This window comes from Nansenia antarctica (assembly GCF_963989245.1).
Source record: "Nansenia antarctica genome assembly, chromosome: 20".
In the NCBI taxonomy this organism is placed as follows: Eukaryota; Metazoa; Chordata; class Actinopteri; order Argentiniformes; family Microstomatidae; genus Nansenia; species Nansenia antarctica.
In genome coordinates, this window is record NC_137693.1 from 5131873 (window position 1) to 5148966 (window position 17094).

Below are 17094 nucleotides of genomic sequence, written 5' to 3' on the forward strand. Positions count from 1 at the left end.
GGCTGAACAGGATGTAGTCGCCGGAGATGTCCAACGGCGAGTCGGCGTTTGCGCAGGGTCCACTTCCTGTTCCTGTGCTCAGAGGAGAGCTCCTGGCCCGAGCCCTCTGCTTCTGCCTGTCAAAAGTCCACAACAGTTGACAGTAAACGTTGTTGGCATGACTGCTAATGGTACCACAATACTTCTGAATCAGTGTAAAAAGAGTAAGAATTAGAGTCAGTGAATACTACAGTACAGTAAATGCTTCTCCTTTTCCTGATCAATTCAATTTACTAAAGGCTGTAGAGATGAGAACCATGAGGCTAAAGGCTGTAGAGACCCACCCTCTGGAGCTGCTTGATTTCCGATTGGTCTTTCTCTTCTGAAGGGGCGTGGCATCTGTGTCGAGAGACGTGGGCGGTGGTTGAACACTCTCCGGGCCCCTAGCAGCACGCTCTGTTTCGTCTGTGTCCTCACTGAAGAGGAGCTTCTGGGCCAGGTCCCTGCAGTCAGCTCTCCGCCTCAGCCCTGTTCTCTCGTACCCATTCTCCCCAGCGTCTGGTGCTCCTGTTGGACTGAGGGAGGGCTGGACTACCTGGTGGGGCCCTGGTCCTGTGGGCTGAGGAGGTGGTGCTCTGTCTCTAATCCCTGTGGTCCGGTTCCTAGCCGACCTGTCTGGACCAGGTACAGGAGGTTGTGGTGAGGAGAGGCTGGCTGCTGGTGGGGCTGCTGCTGGTGGGGCTGGTCTCTGTGGCCCTCTCTCCGCTGCAGGGGCTGGTCTCTGTGGCCCTCTCTCCGCTGCAGGGGCTGGTCTTTGTGGCCCTCTCTCCGCTGCAGGGGCTGGTCTTTGTGGCCCTCTCTCAGCTGCAGGCATCAGGGGGTCCAGGGCATCTAGTGCCCGCAGCATCTCGTCGTCCAGAGCCAGGGAGTCTTCCATAGCAGCACACACCTGCCCTCCAGCATACACAAACACACACACACACACACACACATACACACACACACACACACACACACACACACACACAATTCTTTAGGGGGAGCCGCACAATACATACAGTTCTCAATCCCAGTGCTCTCAAACAATCATACTATATCCTCAGCAGTACTGTATGTAGGTGGGTGTGTTTGTGTGTGTATATCGGTACAAACTCACCGTACTGGGTGCTTTGTGGTTGGCTCCATCTGATGTCGTGTTTGTTTTGTCCAATAGTGAGCTTGTCTGCTGCAGACGATTGGATCGTCTGGGGGTGAGTGGCTCCACAGGGGCTGGGACGCTGCAAAGGTTTAAAAACATTATTATGTATTTGGGCTTTCTGTTTATTATAAGTGCACCAAAGAGAGTGTAGCCTTACCCAGGCACCACACTTCTTTAGACTCAACTCTGACTGACTGACAGACGATCTGGACAAGAGAGTCTGTTTAAATAAGCCCGTTTAGTCAAATGTTTACCTCTTTTTCTTGATGATCTGGTGCTGTCCCATGTAACATTTCCTTTTCGGTGGAGGACCCGATGTGCTCATTGTTCAGCCTGTCTGGCTGCACAACGTGGGAGAGCTGATTCCAACAGAGATGTTCGGTAGTTCAGAGATATTGACCGTCAAAGTTTTTACATTCCATTATGTTTTGGGGGATGGAACCTTTGTATTTTATTAATTACTAACTCAAAAATGTAAACATTTTAAAAAATAACACCACACGGGCATTAATAAACACCTGATGGAACTTAATTTTGACAAAAATGGACATAGAACCTTTACCTTATAATTCTAACGTCACGCACTTAGTTACTACTTACTTAGTGACACGAACAAGCAGACTCACAGGCCAAACGTGGCCAAAGCTTCATGATGGTTTATATATATTTTAAAAATACGATTAGCTAGAATAAACAAATAAATGAAATAAAATAAAATCCTCTTTGTAAACATCGCTGCTTACAAGGCTCGGGAATCAAAAAGACCGCCCGTGTGTTTCACAACAACAGTCCGACGTGCTCCAACGACCCTCCCACTTCTACAGTTCCACGTTTTTGTTTTTTTTCTCGCTTCCTGGTTGCGGCCACAGGCAGCTACCGAATCAATCTTTTACTTTTATTTAAAATTCCCTGTTTAATTTTACTCATGGGTGTTGCAACTATATCAAACTGGTTGGCGAATCCCACCCCTACCTGCAAGTTTACTTTACTAATCAATTGTGTTGTTCGTTGTTGTGGAAACGAATTAACAACAACAACACACTTTCTATCTACCGGTATGCAGGAGCTTTGTTAACTAGTCGTGACGTTAGAATTATAAGGTTCTATCTCCATTTTTTGTCAAAATTTAGTTTTTTTTACATAATCTGATCCATTAGGTTTTTATTAATGCCTGTGTGGTGTTATTTTTTAAATGTTGACATTTTTGAGTTAGTAATTCATAAAATACAAAGGTTCCGTCTCACAAAACATAATGGAATGTAAACACTTTGACGCTCAATATTTCTGAACTGCCCTAAACGGAGATAGAACCTTATAATTCTAAACGGAGATAGAACCTTCTCATTCTAAACGGAGATAGAACCTTATCATTCTAAACGGAGATAGAACCTTATCATTCTAAACGGAGATAGAACCTTCTCATTCTAAACGGAGATAGAACCTTCTCATTCTAAACGGAGATAGAACCTTATCAGTCTAAACGGAGATAGAACCTTATCATTCTAAACGGAGATAGAACCTTCTCATTCTAAACGGAGATAGAACCTTATCATTCTAAACGGAGATAGAACCTTATCATTCTAAGCTCACGTAGTTACTAGGTGCATCACCATCGGGCTGACCAGCTCTTCTGGACCACTATAATGTCAGTTAGAAGAGCCCTGGTGGATTGTGCCGTGATCTCTTTGCAGGACCCATGCGTGTTCTATCCCAGCTGTAAAGACTGCTTCTCCAGGATGCACACACCAGCAGACTCAGCGAGGTCAGTGAAGCTGCCTCCTGCCAAGAAGATGCCACTCACCTTACTGTATCAGCTACACTGTTCTCTAAATCTAATCATCTTTTTAGTTATGGACATAGTATGATGTCTGTTATACTGTTTGCTGTCTGATTGATTGCTCAAGGTAGGCTAGTCATTCTTGATCCAGTGTCTGATGGCTCTATGATTATTTTTCTCCCTTGTAGATGCAGATGTTACAAGTGCGGGTACACTTGTCTGAAACAACATGTTGACTACAGGTACCGGCTGTCACTGAGGGTGACCAGGAACAGCCACATATTTGGGATGACAGTGTTTGGAAGCTGCCTGGACCCCCTCTTTGGCATCCCTGCCAGTGGCCTGCAGAGGTAAACCTGGTCAGGATCAGAATGGTTTAAACACAGTTGTATGTTGTGATCAGATTTCTTTTTTTGTGTGTGTAGTAGAATTGGTTTGTTTTATAGAGGTGTGGAAATAAAAACAAACATATATTCTTCCTTCTTCTAGCATTACGACTGCCAATGGCCCTTGGTCTGAGCATAGATGACCTTTTCCTGCTATGACTAGTAGATAGATGATTCACTTACTTAGTCAAATGTATTTGTGTAAGTCGCTGTGGATAAAGCTATCTGCTAAATGCCCAAAAGTATAAATAGTTCAAGCATGAAATAAATGGACTGGGGATGGAAGTTGTATTATACAATGTTCAGATACAATGGAGAAAAACATCCAAGTGTCTCCCTTAGCGGGCAAGTCTGTTCTGTTGTGGCATTGATCTCCTGTCATGGTTGTGTCTTGCATGTGTAGGTTGGTGGAGGTCTCAGAGGGGCTCCAGGAAGCAAAGGACACACTGCTGTTCAAGGCAGTAGAAGACTGTTTTGTAGGAAGACATTTTATTTTTGGGATCAAGGTATAGTAGAATATTGACATTAAAATGGACAAATTTCCATTTTCATGACATTATAACAGTGACCCTTGAACCCCCTGTGTTGTGATGTCTCCCTCCTATAGGTATCTCATACTGAGCCGTCGGTTAGCTCCCTGTCTGACCCTCACTGCCAGCCCCCCCTGCTTGGCTTCAGTAAAGAGCCAGGCCAGTTCATCGCAAGCCAGATCACTCTCCCCAACGCCTTTGCCCCAGGCTGTTCTGTGCTCAGTTATTACCAGACCCTCCTTCAACGAGCAGCTGTTCGTACTGACACCAGTACAGTCCCCCAGCCCCCTGATTCTCCACTGAGTCTCCACCACTCTCCCCTTAGCAGCTTCAACACCACACTGCCCTCCTGTGGTCACTCCCAGTCCCTGTCACTGCGTCATGATCAAAGTCTTACCCCCATGGCGCCCTGGCGACAGTCGCTGCTGGGGGTGGTGACATCATCGGCGGAGCAGGAGGAAGGATGCAGCTTTGATGACCTCACTGGCCGACAGAGAGGTAGCCAGTGCTGGAGGACTCCTGGTGATGCTCCTGTGAGGCGCAGTGTCTGTGAGGAGGGACAGAGGGACGGCAGAGAGGAGAGAGTGACATCCAACACATCAACCTGTGGCGTCCATGAGAGGAATAGCTTCTGGAATGTTCTGTCCTCGTTCTCGGACTCCCCTGAGTCCCCTGATCCCAGGTCTGCTTCACATTCCCCCGCTACTCTCTCATGGCCTGGTCACCCTCGACATAGTGGGAATCTACCATCTAGCACCGGGGTTAGTTGGACTCCTGACGGAGAGAAGCGTCTAGTCGAGGACAACAGGCCTTTTTGTCTCCCCGAGGCCTTGTCAGTGTGTGAGCAGAGCGCTGATTCACCAGACTCTGTTGCCTGGGAGGACCTACCCTTCTCTGAGAGTCTGGGGGAGTTTGTGTGCGAAGCAACCGGAGGGCTTGGTAGTACATCCCCTAAAACTGAGTCAAATCTTGCCAGTAGAAATCTGGAGAAAAGTACGAGTAATACGTCACATGGGTGTTCACGCGCTAAGACGTCATCAGATGAATCGCACGTCAGATGTTCTCATATTAACACTCTCTCCACGTATTCTTCTGACTCACACAGGACTTTACTGGACATCACAAATACGACTCAGATCAACTACGGCGACATCAGTCTTCATTCAGATAACCAGACCTGCAGTGACCTTAGGAATGATTTTGGTCCGCCCGGGTGTGAACGGGATGTGGCCTGTGTGTCTGTTGAGAAATGTGAGGGGGGTGAGGAACAGATCCGCTCATTTGACTCCGAGGATAAGTACAACTGCTCTGCAGACCTCTTTCAGTGTTCTCAGATCAGCATGACCACACAAATACCTGACACAGACACACACCCACCTGACACGAGCACACAGCCCAGGTCTGATGCACACGGTGTAAATGGTAATGACATCAGTGGCACAGAATATTCAGAGTGTTCACACTCTCTTGACTTTGTCCCCTTCTCCCAGTCTACCCCTATAGCTAAGAGAGGCAATACAATAACACCCTGGAAGCTGGTGCCCAGACACTATTTAGTGGCTCAGCAGTGTCTGAGGTTAGGGAGGAAAAGGACTCTGAAAGGACCACAGGAGAGGAGGAGGGCCAGTTTGGGTGTGGGTGACATGAATACCAGTGTGTGTGAGGATGATACCGAGTGGGTCCCTCCTACAAACAGAGCTTGTCGCTCGGTTGCGCTCGGACAAATAAAGCATTCGGTTCGGGAGAACTGTAAGAGAACCCTCCTGGACACACCTCAACGCCTCCTCTCAGGTCTGGCACACAGGCAGAGAGGGAGCTGTGGGGGTTTAGACTATGAGGAAGCAGGGAGTTGTGAGGGGAAGGGATCCTCTAAAAGTACATCTGTTGACGAGGGCAGTGTGTGTCGATCTGTCAGTCATTACCGTCACGATGGGAGCCAGTCATGTGACTTGTCCAGAGACCTGTTTTCTGACTCATTCTGAGGGTCTTACAACGATGTGGATGGCTTAGAGGCACACGTGTGGATTGTACAGTATGTCCTGTATTTTGTCCCCAGTTATTTGTCGGGATGCCTCAAGGGTTGTTGCCTCAATGTATTTGAATGAATACCCTTATTAATTTTTTAATTATTATAAAAATTATTAAATAAAAATTATTATTATTAATTTAAATTAATTCACTAAGCCACTTTACCATGGTGTTATATTCTCCCCCCATGGGGGTAGTAGAAATGTTAGGAGAAACAGTATGGGGGGGCCATGTACAGTTTCTCCAGTGTCTACAAAAATAAAATGAAATCTTCTTCTATTACGGTGACTGCCAATGCCCGCTGGTCTGAACTTGATTACTTTTCCTGCTATGACTGGTGGATTGATGATTCACTTTCTAGTCAAATGTATTATTGATTGTCATTTTTTTTTAAATGCTTTGGAATAAAGCGTCTGCTAAATGCCAAAAATGTCAAATGTTTCTTGGCTATATCCTGAAATATCATGTGTCAGACATATTTACCGCAACTACGTTTTCTCATCATCTCATGTCTACAACAATAAAATACAATAGGCAAGGTGCACGATGTCCACTACCACCTTGCATGAACATATCCTGTCTCACTCTATTGGTTTAATTGATTAATCAGCTGTGCACTGTGTGTTCCAACAGTTTACCGCACAGCTGATTAATCAATTAAACCAATTAAATAGAGTGAGACAGGATATGTTCATACCAGTTGCCTTTCAGGAAGTAGTGGAGATCAATATGGTTGTTTGGTCTTTTACTACAAATACCATGATGCAATTCGCCGTTTTCTCTACCACTTCCGTGCCCCTGCATTAAATCGGAAGAAGCCCCAATTGCTCTTCCTTTCTCAACATGGCACCGAAGGCGAAGAAGGAAGGTTTGTTAAGCCTTTACTGTTTTCCGTTTAAAACACCTCAAATTGTACAATTACACGTGTTCTCTCCACATATACGCAACGATGGATCTGAATTCCCGATACACGTGTAAAAACATGAAACCTCTGAGCTATTTAATGCGTTCAAAATCATCATTTTGACCAGTCTGCGTGAAGTCTGTTTAATTCAGTTGACATGGCTAACTATGCTAACGTTAGCTAACTGCAGCTAGGCCACGTTTGTATTATTAGCTGTGTTAGGGAAATGCCTAATGTCATTGCGATGGGGCGAACTACACACATTGCCCAAAGTGTGTGTCCGTTGTCAGTTGTAGTTTTGCCATATCGAGAGATATTACTGTGGTGTTGATGACAGCATGCTGCTTCAGTCATGAACACACGTGAAGAAGCGCGTAGCAGTAAGGGGCTAGCTAGCCAAGATGGTTGAGTGGCCTTCGAAACTACTGTAAGCCACTAACATTACGCTATAAGGCCAATTAATGTGAGTGTTGAACGTTTACAGTACATCATTCTAGCTAAACGTCTATTTTCCATCTTCTCGTTATATGTCATGGGATGGCTAGCTAGCAATGGACTGTCAACAGCCATGTTCGTGGTACTCTGAAGTTGGTTTAATAAGAGACCCTAGCCAAATGCATACGCAGTAACAAGTTGTTCTACGGCGATATTTCAGCCATTTGAGATGGTACATGTGATGACTATTATAGCGATCAAAGCTTGATAAAGCCATGAAATGACCCTACAAGTCTGATGTACCATCCATCTTCAAACAGTGGACTCAGGTTTCACTGAACATAAGTGCTTAGTGCCCGTGTATTCTGTGGTGGGATGGCTATGGTCTTGAATGAGTGAACATTAGTGAAGGTACATGATATACTCCCAAGACTGTTATGTTGTTATCCAGATTTGGTACCCCTCTCCTAAACTATTATGCATTTTTGCTCCCTTAGCTGTCCCGGCCAAAACAGAGGCCAAGTCAAAGGCCCTGAAGGCCAAGAAGGCTGTGCTGAAGGGCGTCCACAGCCAGAGGAAGAAGAAGATGAGGACATCTCCTACCTTCCGTCGCCCCAAAACCCTGCGTCTCCGCAGACAGCCCAAGTACCCTCGCAAGAGTGCGCCACGCAGGAACAAGTGAGTGTTCACACTGCAGAGTTGTGATGCGCAACTTCACTGTTTGGTTTAGTCGCTTAGCTTGGTGCAAATGATGGTAACAGCGATCAAAGTATGAAATATCATGTGTCCAACATTATAAACCACTGATGCACCGTTTCACCTCATTTAATGAGTTAAAAGGCTCATCCAGCAAATAGTTTTCCAAACTATTTGTGAAACTGTTCTAATGAATATTCCCCCTCACAGGTTGGACCACTATGCCATCATTAAGTTCCCTCTGACGACAGAGTCGGCCATGAAGAAGATCGAGGACAACAACACACTGGTGTTCATCGTTGACGTCAAGGCCAACAAGCACCAGATCAAACACGCCGTCAAGAAGCTGTACGATATTGACGTCGCCAAAGTCAACACACTCATCAGGTACTAACGTGTGGCCGTGGCTTCAGTTTTTCATATGAGAGGACGTATGTGGTGTGAGAAAGATGGCTCTGTTAGCCCTAAGTTACTCCAGGGAGTATCCCTGTAATCTAATTGCAAGTCGCTTTGGGTAAAAGCGTCTGCTAAATGGAAAAAAAAGAGAAACTGTTAAACTGTTGGTTCATTCCCAGTGCAAGTGATGCATAACATATAAACGTCTGATACGTGATGATTCAAAGGAACCACTGATGCACATGGGAAACAGTCGCACAGTAACCTCTTTTTAAAAGTGTATACATTGAAATAACCCCCCCCCCTCTCTGACCTCAGGCCCGATGGCGAGAAGAAGGCGTACGTTCGTCTGGCACCAGATTATGATGCGTTGGATGTTGCTAACAAGGTGAGATCTGCAACCAGCGCTGGACAGAACTGCAGCTAGTAAACTAGGGTGCATCTGAAGTGAAATCACTATGGTGCATGTCTGGTGCATGTCTGCTAGGTTTATCTTAAAATTTAAAAAAGTTACCCTCTTTTTTTTGTTCACCATTTAACCTAACCCTAACACAGTGTTCGAGTGATGGAATGGGGTTGTACAAAGACAGTGACAGAATGTATCCATTAATCCCCTAGACTTAATATGCCATTATTGGTCTGAAGGTGTTGCAGTCGAATTAGGGGAGGGGCATGAGAGATTCTGTGCAAGTGATGTAAATTATGCATGTCTGATTGTCTGTGATGCATACAAAGGAACCACTGATGCCAGAATGATAACCTGTACAGCTCTCTAAGCAGCTGTCATAAACCCTGTGTTAATACCTGTTCTATTTTCTTCCAGATTGGCATCATCTAAACTGCTACTGGGGAGGTGTACAAAGAAATAAATGTTTGTAAAAACTTAAAATGGTGACTCTGTTCATTTTGTATTGACTGCATTGATGAGCAATTGAAGATGTACATGCATGATATGACAAAAGATGAAAACAGGTTACACACACGAATACACTGGTAACAACTGCACCATTATTTTACAAACCACAATTGTGAAGGTGTTTCAATACATACCTACTGGAGCACAAGCATTTCTCAAGAGACTGAAGGATAGTGTAAAATAATTGATCAGTTAACGTAAGTGAATTAGCATTTTAATTTGTTTTCACTTCAGTCAAATGCATGTCGGCAAGGAAAATCTTAAAGTGTACATTGGTCAATCATTGTACAAAATAGACGATGCAACAACATCATTTTATTCAAGGATTTTCTTCCTGTCTTGTACAGTGCACACGGCATGTCTAACCTGTGCCGTGTAAGTTCTATACATACAAGAGTAAAATGGTTAGTATTTCATAGTTAGTCAACAGGGTTACTACACTGGTGTGTGTTCGATAGCAGCATGTCACTTGGGTCATCATGGCTTGCTGAATGAGCGCCCTCTGCTGTGTCTCAGTGGAAATGGAGCTGCTGGGCTTGGAAGTTGAACCCTTCAGAGTTGAACTCTAGTTTACCCCTTCAAGTTCCAGCCTTTTATGAATAACAGGAATAATTAACAACTGACCATGTGCTCCCTTGTTTAACAAAATACCATCATGGCATATATATATTATATATACATATGATGTGTGTTGTAAACCTCGTTCAAGTAAAGTTTCTCTAATCTGGGTTTGCCTTCAGATTTTACGTAATCGAGTTCTACAACAGTGTTCAGTGCGACCATCCACATTTTCATACTCCTGGTTCTCTGCGTTTTCTGAAGAGCTGTAACTGTTCCGTGACAGTTAATGACTGCAGGCAGTGCGAGTTGTAGAGTAGGCTAGTCTAGTCCTTGTGGAACTTGTCAGACTTGCTGTCAGGGCTTATGTCAAGACCGCACTGCTGGGAATAGAAATCGGCTCGAATCAACCGCCACAGGTACACCAGCATCATCACGTTCATTGCCATGATGACGAACAGTAGGGAGAGGGCGTGGTCAAGCCAGCTGTAGTTGATGATGATGTAGTAGGTGAGGTAGAACTGGGCCCCCAGGCGGAAGGATACAAAGGTGAGGAGGTTGAGCACTTTGATCACGGTGTACACATTTGAGGTATTATCCACACTGGCCAGCTTTAACATCTGTCTCGAATGCAGAAAGACGCTGTTGACTTCCACGAACAACGCCACAACCATCCCTGCCACGTACCGCTTCTGCTGCACCGAGTACAGGAAACCCGACAGCACCTGAACACACACACAGGAGAGGTGGGGTAAGTATTGGGCTTAAGACAGTGTTCTTCACTCTTGGCCCAAGAGAACTGCAGTGTGTATAAACTCTTGCCCCTTGGATGGCTCTAAATACGTAACAGCTTTGATGTGTTTTTCTGACACGACTTCAGCTAATAACATATTTCAGCGAACCCCAGAATGTGAAAGAACAGTGATATCCGTAGCTATAGGTACAGAAGCCTAAGTCAGAAGCCTTAAACAAGTCTAATTCTAAAACAGCAACCCCTTTAAGCTGGCATCACCTGTGACTCCCCATGGGAGCAGGGTTGTAGAACACAGGGCTAGCTAATTGAGGTGGAGGTGATAGAGGAGAAGAAGCAGACAGTCACAAGAGTGAGAAACCTGTGTTTTCACAATGTTTAGGTCAGGGGAAGAGAGGCTAGGGCCTTTCATGGATTCATAATGAGAGGACAGGGGTTGTTAGGGAATGCGTGGTATGTATGGAACACTCACCAGAATGTGATGAAGCAGAAACTCCAATGAACTTCTTGCATAGCCACCGAAGATGATGTCACCTGCGTCTTGTATGAAATACCCTGGTACAAGAAGTACAATATAAGCCACAGGGGGTCCCACAAATCACAACCCTTCCTCCCTTCCTCCACTGGGGGGACGGACGGACGGACAGGTACACACAGGAAGGCAGGGTTACGCTGCTGTTGTTTTTTCAATCAGAAATACGTAGAATGCACAACCACGAAAGAACCAAATACATCCACTTGACCCAATGACCCATGCTATATCTATAACACACGTTTGTTTCTCTCTATCTACTTCTCTCAGACACACAACGCTAAGTGAGGTGGTGCTCTCTGCAGGTGATCAAATTTATCACATTTTCTGTTTGTTTGGGAGGGAGGGACGGAGGGAGGGAGGGAAGGGGGAGCGAGAGAGAGAGACGTTGCTACACACCTAAGTGACTAGGTTAATCATTTTTCATCACCTCCATACAAGAACATGGGCCACACCTCAAGAGTCAACACACACACGCACACGCACGCACACGCACACACAACCAAGAATGTCCTCTCCGCAAATTCCTACCAGAGCAGGTTGGGGTACACACAGTGCCCTCTGACCCTATCTGCTGTGGGAGGAAGAACAGGAGTAGGAGGTGGAAGTATAAGAGGTTGAGCTCTGACCTGATGAGACACAGACTAGCAGGTAGGACAGAGGGCTGATAGAATGATAAAGATCCCCCACGATGCCTGGAGACTGGACCACGCTGGAGAGAGGGAGAGAGAGAGAGAGAGAGGGAGAGAAAGACAAGAGGGATCAAAACACAACCAGAGACCAGACTGGCAGACCAAAGAGATTTAGCTGTGTGTATGTATTATATAATGCAGTTGCAGTATTCTGTGTGTTTCTCACCATGCGATGGCCCAGACTCCAGTGAGTAGTGAGTGGACCATAGAGACAGACAGGTTCTTCCATTTATAGACCCTCCGGGGTATTTTCTCCACAGCAACGGGCCGCGGCAGCAGGTTTCCCAAGAGCCGGTGGATCAGGCGGAACAGCAGCGAAGACACAGCCACACACACGTACGGCCACCGCTCACAGACCTTGGCACAGACGTTCACACACCGCACCAACACCTCCATCCTCACGTTAATCCCAACCGGTGCTCTCTGTGGTTGATCCCAAACTCTCTCTCTCTATTTTTTTGATTTGACTCTCTTCTGCTCTACTGTCTGTCTCATGTTAAAACTTGTACTTCTAGTTTTTTTTTTTTTTTCCTTTCTACAAGTAGCACTCCTTTTTCTGAACTCCTGCCTTCTGAAATGCTTGTGTTCTGTCCCTCCCTCTCTCTCTCTGCTCTCTCTCTCTCTCACACTCAACTCATACTACACCCATCTCCCGGTCTGGTGAGTGAGATGTTTGCAGTGGGCGTGGTCATTGTTAAGTTGATTCGAGCCCCTGGCTGGTGGTTGAGCAATAATGCACTCATACATTGGCACTCATACAATGTCCTGGGAAGTGGACTGAACAGTGTGTGTGTGTGTGTGTGTGTGTGTGTGTGTGTGTGTGTGTGTGTGTGTGTGTGTGTGTGTGTGTGTGTGTGTGTGTGGGCAGTTCAGAGCATAGATTGTTTTGTTCAGTAATGAGATGTAAATACAGAATAAAGTTTAGGTCAGTGCTGTTGACCAAATGTATGTATAGTTGTGTGAAGGATTCAATTCAGTTCTAGCAGTGATCAGTGTGATACTACTGTAACACTTTGTGGAGTTAGTTTCTCTCAGTCACTTAGGGAAGGCAAGTTTTCCCCCCCACATGCCCACCACATTAACATACATGAGCACAACAGTAACATGTAACTCAGGAAGTACAGGATCCTCAGGTCTCGTACTAACAGGCTCCAGGACAGCTTCTTTCACAGAGCTGTCACTCTGATAAACAATACCCCCCTCCACACACTCCGCTGAACAATCACCCCCCCCCCCCCAATGGGGTACATTGACTCTCAGTATCAGTATCTCTCAGTAAGTATCTGATAAACAATCACCCCCCGCCCACCTTTGCACTACTGCTGTTTACAATAATACCTTGGCACTTGCACATACTGTTTTATTGCACCTACCTTCTCTTTGATATAGCCTCTTTTATTCATCTGTACATTACATACTGTACATACGCTGCCTTAACTGTACCTAGCTCATAACTGTTGTTAGATCTTATGGGGTTTTCTAGAAACATTATGCTTATGTCACTCAGACATACACATAACACACACACACACACACACACACACACACACACACACACTCTATGCTCATGTCACTCAGACACACACATAACACATACCCACACACTTAGACACACACATTCTCTTCCTTCCAGGTCAGCCTGCTCTTCAGGGGTAGCAATAACGCCACAATATACAGACTCGAGAGGTTGTTATCTTAATGTCCCTTTTAAAAGAAAACCATATTTCTCAATCACATCACTCTCATGAGGTGACATCACATCAGTGGAGGGGATTTCAAATGTGGTAAGCTGTGTGATTTTCTACCTCTTTTACCATCAGATTTTGATGTTTTTATCAAGTGAGTTTAATGTGGTTGACCATAACGTGTCCACCCTGTTAGACCTAAATATTGAGGAGATCAATCAAATTTAATAATTTCAAAAAAAGTATTTAGTGCAAATTAGATTCCTCATCAAGTATTCATGGTCATTCTAGGCGTTATGCTAACAGGCAGGCTAAAGGCTAACTTTAACTCAAAATGTCCACCCTGTTAGTGTCCACTCTGTTAGCCCTATTCAACTAACAGAGGACAGAGCTGCCAAGTCTCACGCAAACGCCGTGAGACTCACGCATTTCAACCAGTTCTCACGCTCTCACGCCGCACCTCTATTTCTCATAATAACAGAAATAACAATTGTTTTACCAGACTTTTATTTTTTTAATTCCTTGAAAGAAAGCTACCGGACATGAGTTTCGTGGCATCTTTCTGCACGCGCGTTAACTTGAGTCTGCAATCGAAGCGGCAGGCGAGTGCTGATGGAAGAACCTGTGTTCACACGAGCTGCAATAACGTAGCAAGCAGTGTTGCCAGATTGGGCTACTTTTGGTCACACTGGATGGGTGAATTCGGCAGCTTTAGACCGGTTGGGCTGGACATGTCAATTCCGTCTGGCAACCGTGGTAGCAAAATATGTGCATACATTACAACATCGTATCTGGTAGCCTACTCTGGATTGGGTTGCACCAATTTGGCGTAAGTCATTACTAAATGCAGGCATTTAGTAGTTACTAAACCCCTAGTTGTTACTAGCTAGTTTCAAACTAGTTGTTTACTCATTTCGGTTGCACCACGCCAATCTTTTGCCAATCTTAGCTAGTAAATACTCCGTTTTGGTAACTGTTTTTTGTTTCTCTACTGTAACATAACCAGGTACATTAATAATAATAATAATAATAATAATAATAATAATTCATAATAATTACAATTTACAATACAAATACAACAATTGAGGGTCCCTCAAAAAAAATGTGGGCGCACAAGATCAACCACCAAGCCCTCATTCTGACCCAGGAAAAACCCTGGTATGTACTGTATAACATGATAGCCATCTATGAGCAATGCACTGTATATAAGATGATGATCACGGGTCTTTCTGCTGCTGACCAAGGGGCTGAGTCCTGTTGATGGGGCCCATTTTTCTTTTAGAGTCTGTAGGCTACTGTATTTGTTTATTAAGATTTCATAAATATGATATATATATGTTAATTATTTTCATTTCTTGTGCTGGTTTATGAACAACATGTACAATTGCAGGAAACTAGCACAAATAATTGGGTGGGAGAGAGGGGCCGCCGCTGCCAAAACGTGCACAGTTTTGGGTCGCTCCACCGCCAAAAAATCTCACTCTAAACTGTTGGTGAAACTTGGCAGCCCTGAGAGGGTATTCTAAATAAAATACAATGTAGGTGCCTGAGCTCGACCACTATGTTTTTCAGCAAGCTGGATATGTCCTTTATATAATAGAACATTAAAATATAGATAAATCAACAATTTATTTTTCACAAGTTATGAAGTCCAAATGGCACCGTATTAAAAAAATGACCCAAACATCACTACATCCAGAAATACTTCCTGCTTTTTTTGTCTGCATTCCAGACTGATTTCGTCAATATCCGGTTCCCGGGCCGTTTCCGTGAAGAGGGGCACATTTATCTTTCTGTGAAAACGGTAAGTTAAATCTTGGAGCAGCTAAAAAAAGCAAGAAAGATCTTCGCTAGCTTTGACACTGATGTGTGTGGTAACTAAAGGTCTGCGGGGTTCCCCATTTTAGTTGCCCTTGACATTTAGTCAGCAACGCCTACAGCTGACTGTTGTTATTGGCTCAACAACGCCTCTTTTTACAATTAAAACACAAAATATTACCATTATCTGAAGAAGTTTAGAAATTACTTGAATGTAGTTTCCACAGAAGGTAGGATTAACATGTATTATTTATTATACCCGGAAGTATGATCGTTCAATCGTACAATATACTTTACCTTATTATTATACGTTGTTTGTCATTGTTTTTTTTTCATGTGTGTGCGCTGTGTTGTGTACTGAATTGCAATAAATACAGTTTAAACTCAACAACGCCTCACGTGATTGAGTTGGTTGTACAGTATTCCGTTTACCCACAGAAAATGGCATAGCACTGAATCAAACAAATAACCCATTACAATGGTGAACCCCGGATTCATGTTTCTCTTCTGTTCTGCAGGTGCTTTCAACAACGATGCAGTAAAAGGAGCGAATCCCTTGTTTGTGATCGAAATCTAAAAAAAAAAAAAATATTGGGCTTTAAACTCATCAAACACTTCATTAGGAACACTTGTACACTTTCTCTTTCATGATGCAATTATCTAATCAGCCAATTGTGTTGCAGCAACACAATTTATGACATTCTGCAGATACGGGCCAGCAGCTTCAGGTGATGTTCACATCAACCATCATAATGGGGAAAAAATGTGATCTCAGTGATTTTGACCGTGGCATGATTGTTGGTGCCAGACGGGCTGGTTTGAGTATTTCTAAAACTGCTGATCTCCTGGGATTTTCACGCACAACAGTCTCCAGAGTTTACTCAGAATGGTACAATAAAGAAAAGACGTCCAGTGAGAGGCAGTCCTGCGGACGGAAACGCCTTGTCGATGAGACAGGTCAACAGAGGATGGCCACACTGTTTCGAGCTGACAGAAAGGCTACGGTCACCCAGATAACCACTCTGTACAATTGTGGCGAGCAGAAAAGCATCTCAGAATGCACAGCGCGTCGAACCTTGAGGCGGATGGGCTGCAACATCAGGAGGCCACGTCGAGTTCCACTTCTGCCAGCCAAGGACAAAAGTATCACTGAAGGTCTGAGCATCCCTCACACTCGTGACCACCTGCTCAACACGGGGGAACTCATTGACACAGGTAACAAACACACCAAGTGAGCATCCTGAACCCACTAGTATTGTGTTCAATGGGCATGCAATTGGATGAATAATTGTTTTACTCAAATGAAGGCTTCTACTGTTGATTCCTACTGAATACAACCCAAGTGTTTGGTCCATATGCTAATATCCTGTTGTGTTCTCTGCTGTGACAGGTGACTCTGGAGCGGTCACACCAATGACTGTCCTGGAGACTGGAGGGTCTGTGGTGTGCATGTCCAACGAGGGGGAGCTAATGCCCGGCATACAGGAAGCTCTGAGCTTGGATATCTTGCCGGATATGGAGACTGTCCTCTCTGCATCACGCATAGACAAGGACAACCTGCTCACCTGGCTTTAGACACACACACACACACACACATCTAACTTCCAGGCACAGATTTTTCTCTTTTTATTTTTTTAACCTCATAGGAGCCAACGGACCCCCATCGGTATCCGAAGTGATATAAAGAGTTTACCTCGATCAATTCTCTTCATCGATATCAAAAATTTTTCACAATTTTGCATGCTATACGATGCCACCATTTTCACATCCAGTTTTCTCCAACTGGAGAATGTGTCATGTCCGGTTTCAACGC

The 17094-nt window shown here is 44.6% G+C and overlaps 4 protein-coding genes across 4 annotated transcripts in view; 2 read left to right on the forward strand and 2 right to left on the reverse strand.

Moving 5' to 3' along the window:
• Positions 1–1502, reverse strand: part of polq (polymerase (DNA directed), theta) — a gene marked incomplete at both ends in the record, with an annotated part of 21854 nt that extends 20352 nt beyond the window's left edge. The window contains 4 exons of the mRNA XM_080550003.1: positions 1–116; positions 324–928; positions 1136–1256; positions 1432–1502. The exon at positions 1–116 is cut by the window's left edge and continues 129 nt beyond it. Coding sequence (XP_080406129.1) covers positions 1–116; positions 324–928; positions 1136–1256; positions 1432–1502 — 913 coding nt within the window. The remainder of the gene's footprint in view (positions 117–323; positions 929–1135; positions 1257–1431) is intronic.
• A 1318-nt stretch (positions 1503–2820) lies between these two features.
• Positions 2821–5377, forward strand: ddias (DNA damage-induced apoptosis suppressor; the record flags this gene model as incomplete). The annotated part of the gene is made up of 5 exons (XM_080550004.1): positions 2821–2939; positions 3143–3304; positions 3744–3846; positions 3948–4809; positions 5361–5377. The coding sequence occupies 5 exons, from the start codon at positions 2821–2823 to the stop codon at positions 5375–5377; spliced, it is 1263 nt and encodes a 420-aa protein (XP_080406130.1).
• Positions 5378–6732: 1355 nt separating this feature from the next.
• On the forward strand, positions 6733–9218 carry rpl23a (ribosomal protein L23a). The gene is made up of 5 exons (XM_080550184.1): positions 6733–6766; positions 7735–7915; positions 8144–8320; positions 8648–8717; positions 9153–9218. The coding sequence occupies exons 1-5, from the start codon at positions 6742–6744 to the stop codon at positions 9165–9167; spliced, it is 468 nt and encodes a 155-aa protein (XP_080406310.1). The 5' UTR covers positions 6733–6741; the 3' UTR covers positions 9168–9218.
• Positions 9219–10129: 911 nt separating this feature from the next.
• Positions 10130–12174, reverse strand: LOC308174895 (TLC domain-containing protein 1-like; the record flags this gene model as incomplete). Its single annotated transcript, XM_080550005.1, has 4 exons — positions 10130–10528; positions 11027–11109; positions 11716–11798; positions 11945–12174. The coding sequence occupies 4 exons, from the start codon at positions 12172–12174 to the stop codon at positions 10130–10132; spliced, it is 795 nt and encodes a 264-aa protein (XP_080406131.1).
• Positions 12175–17094: the final 4920 nt, after the last annotated feature.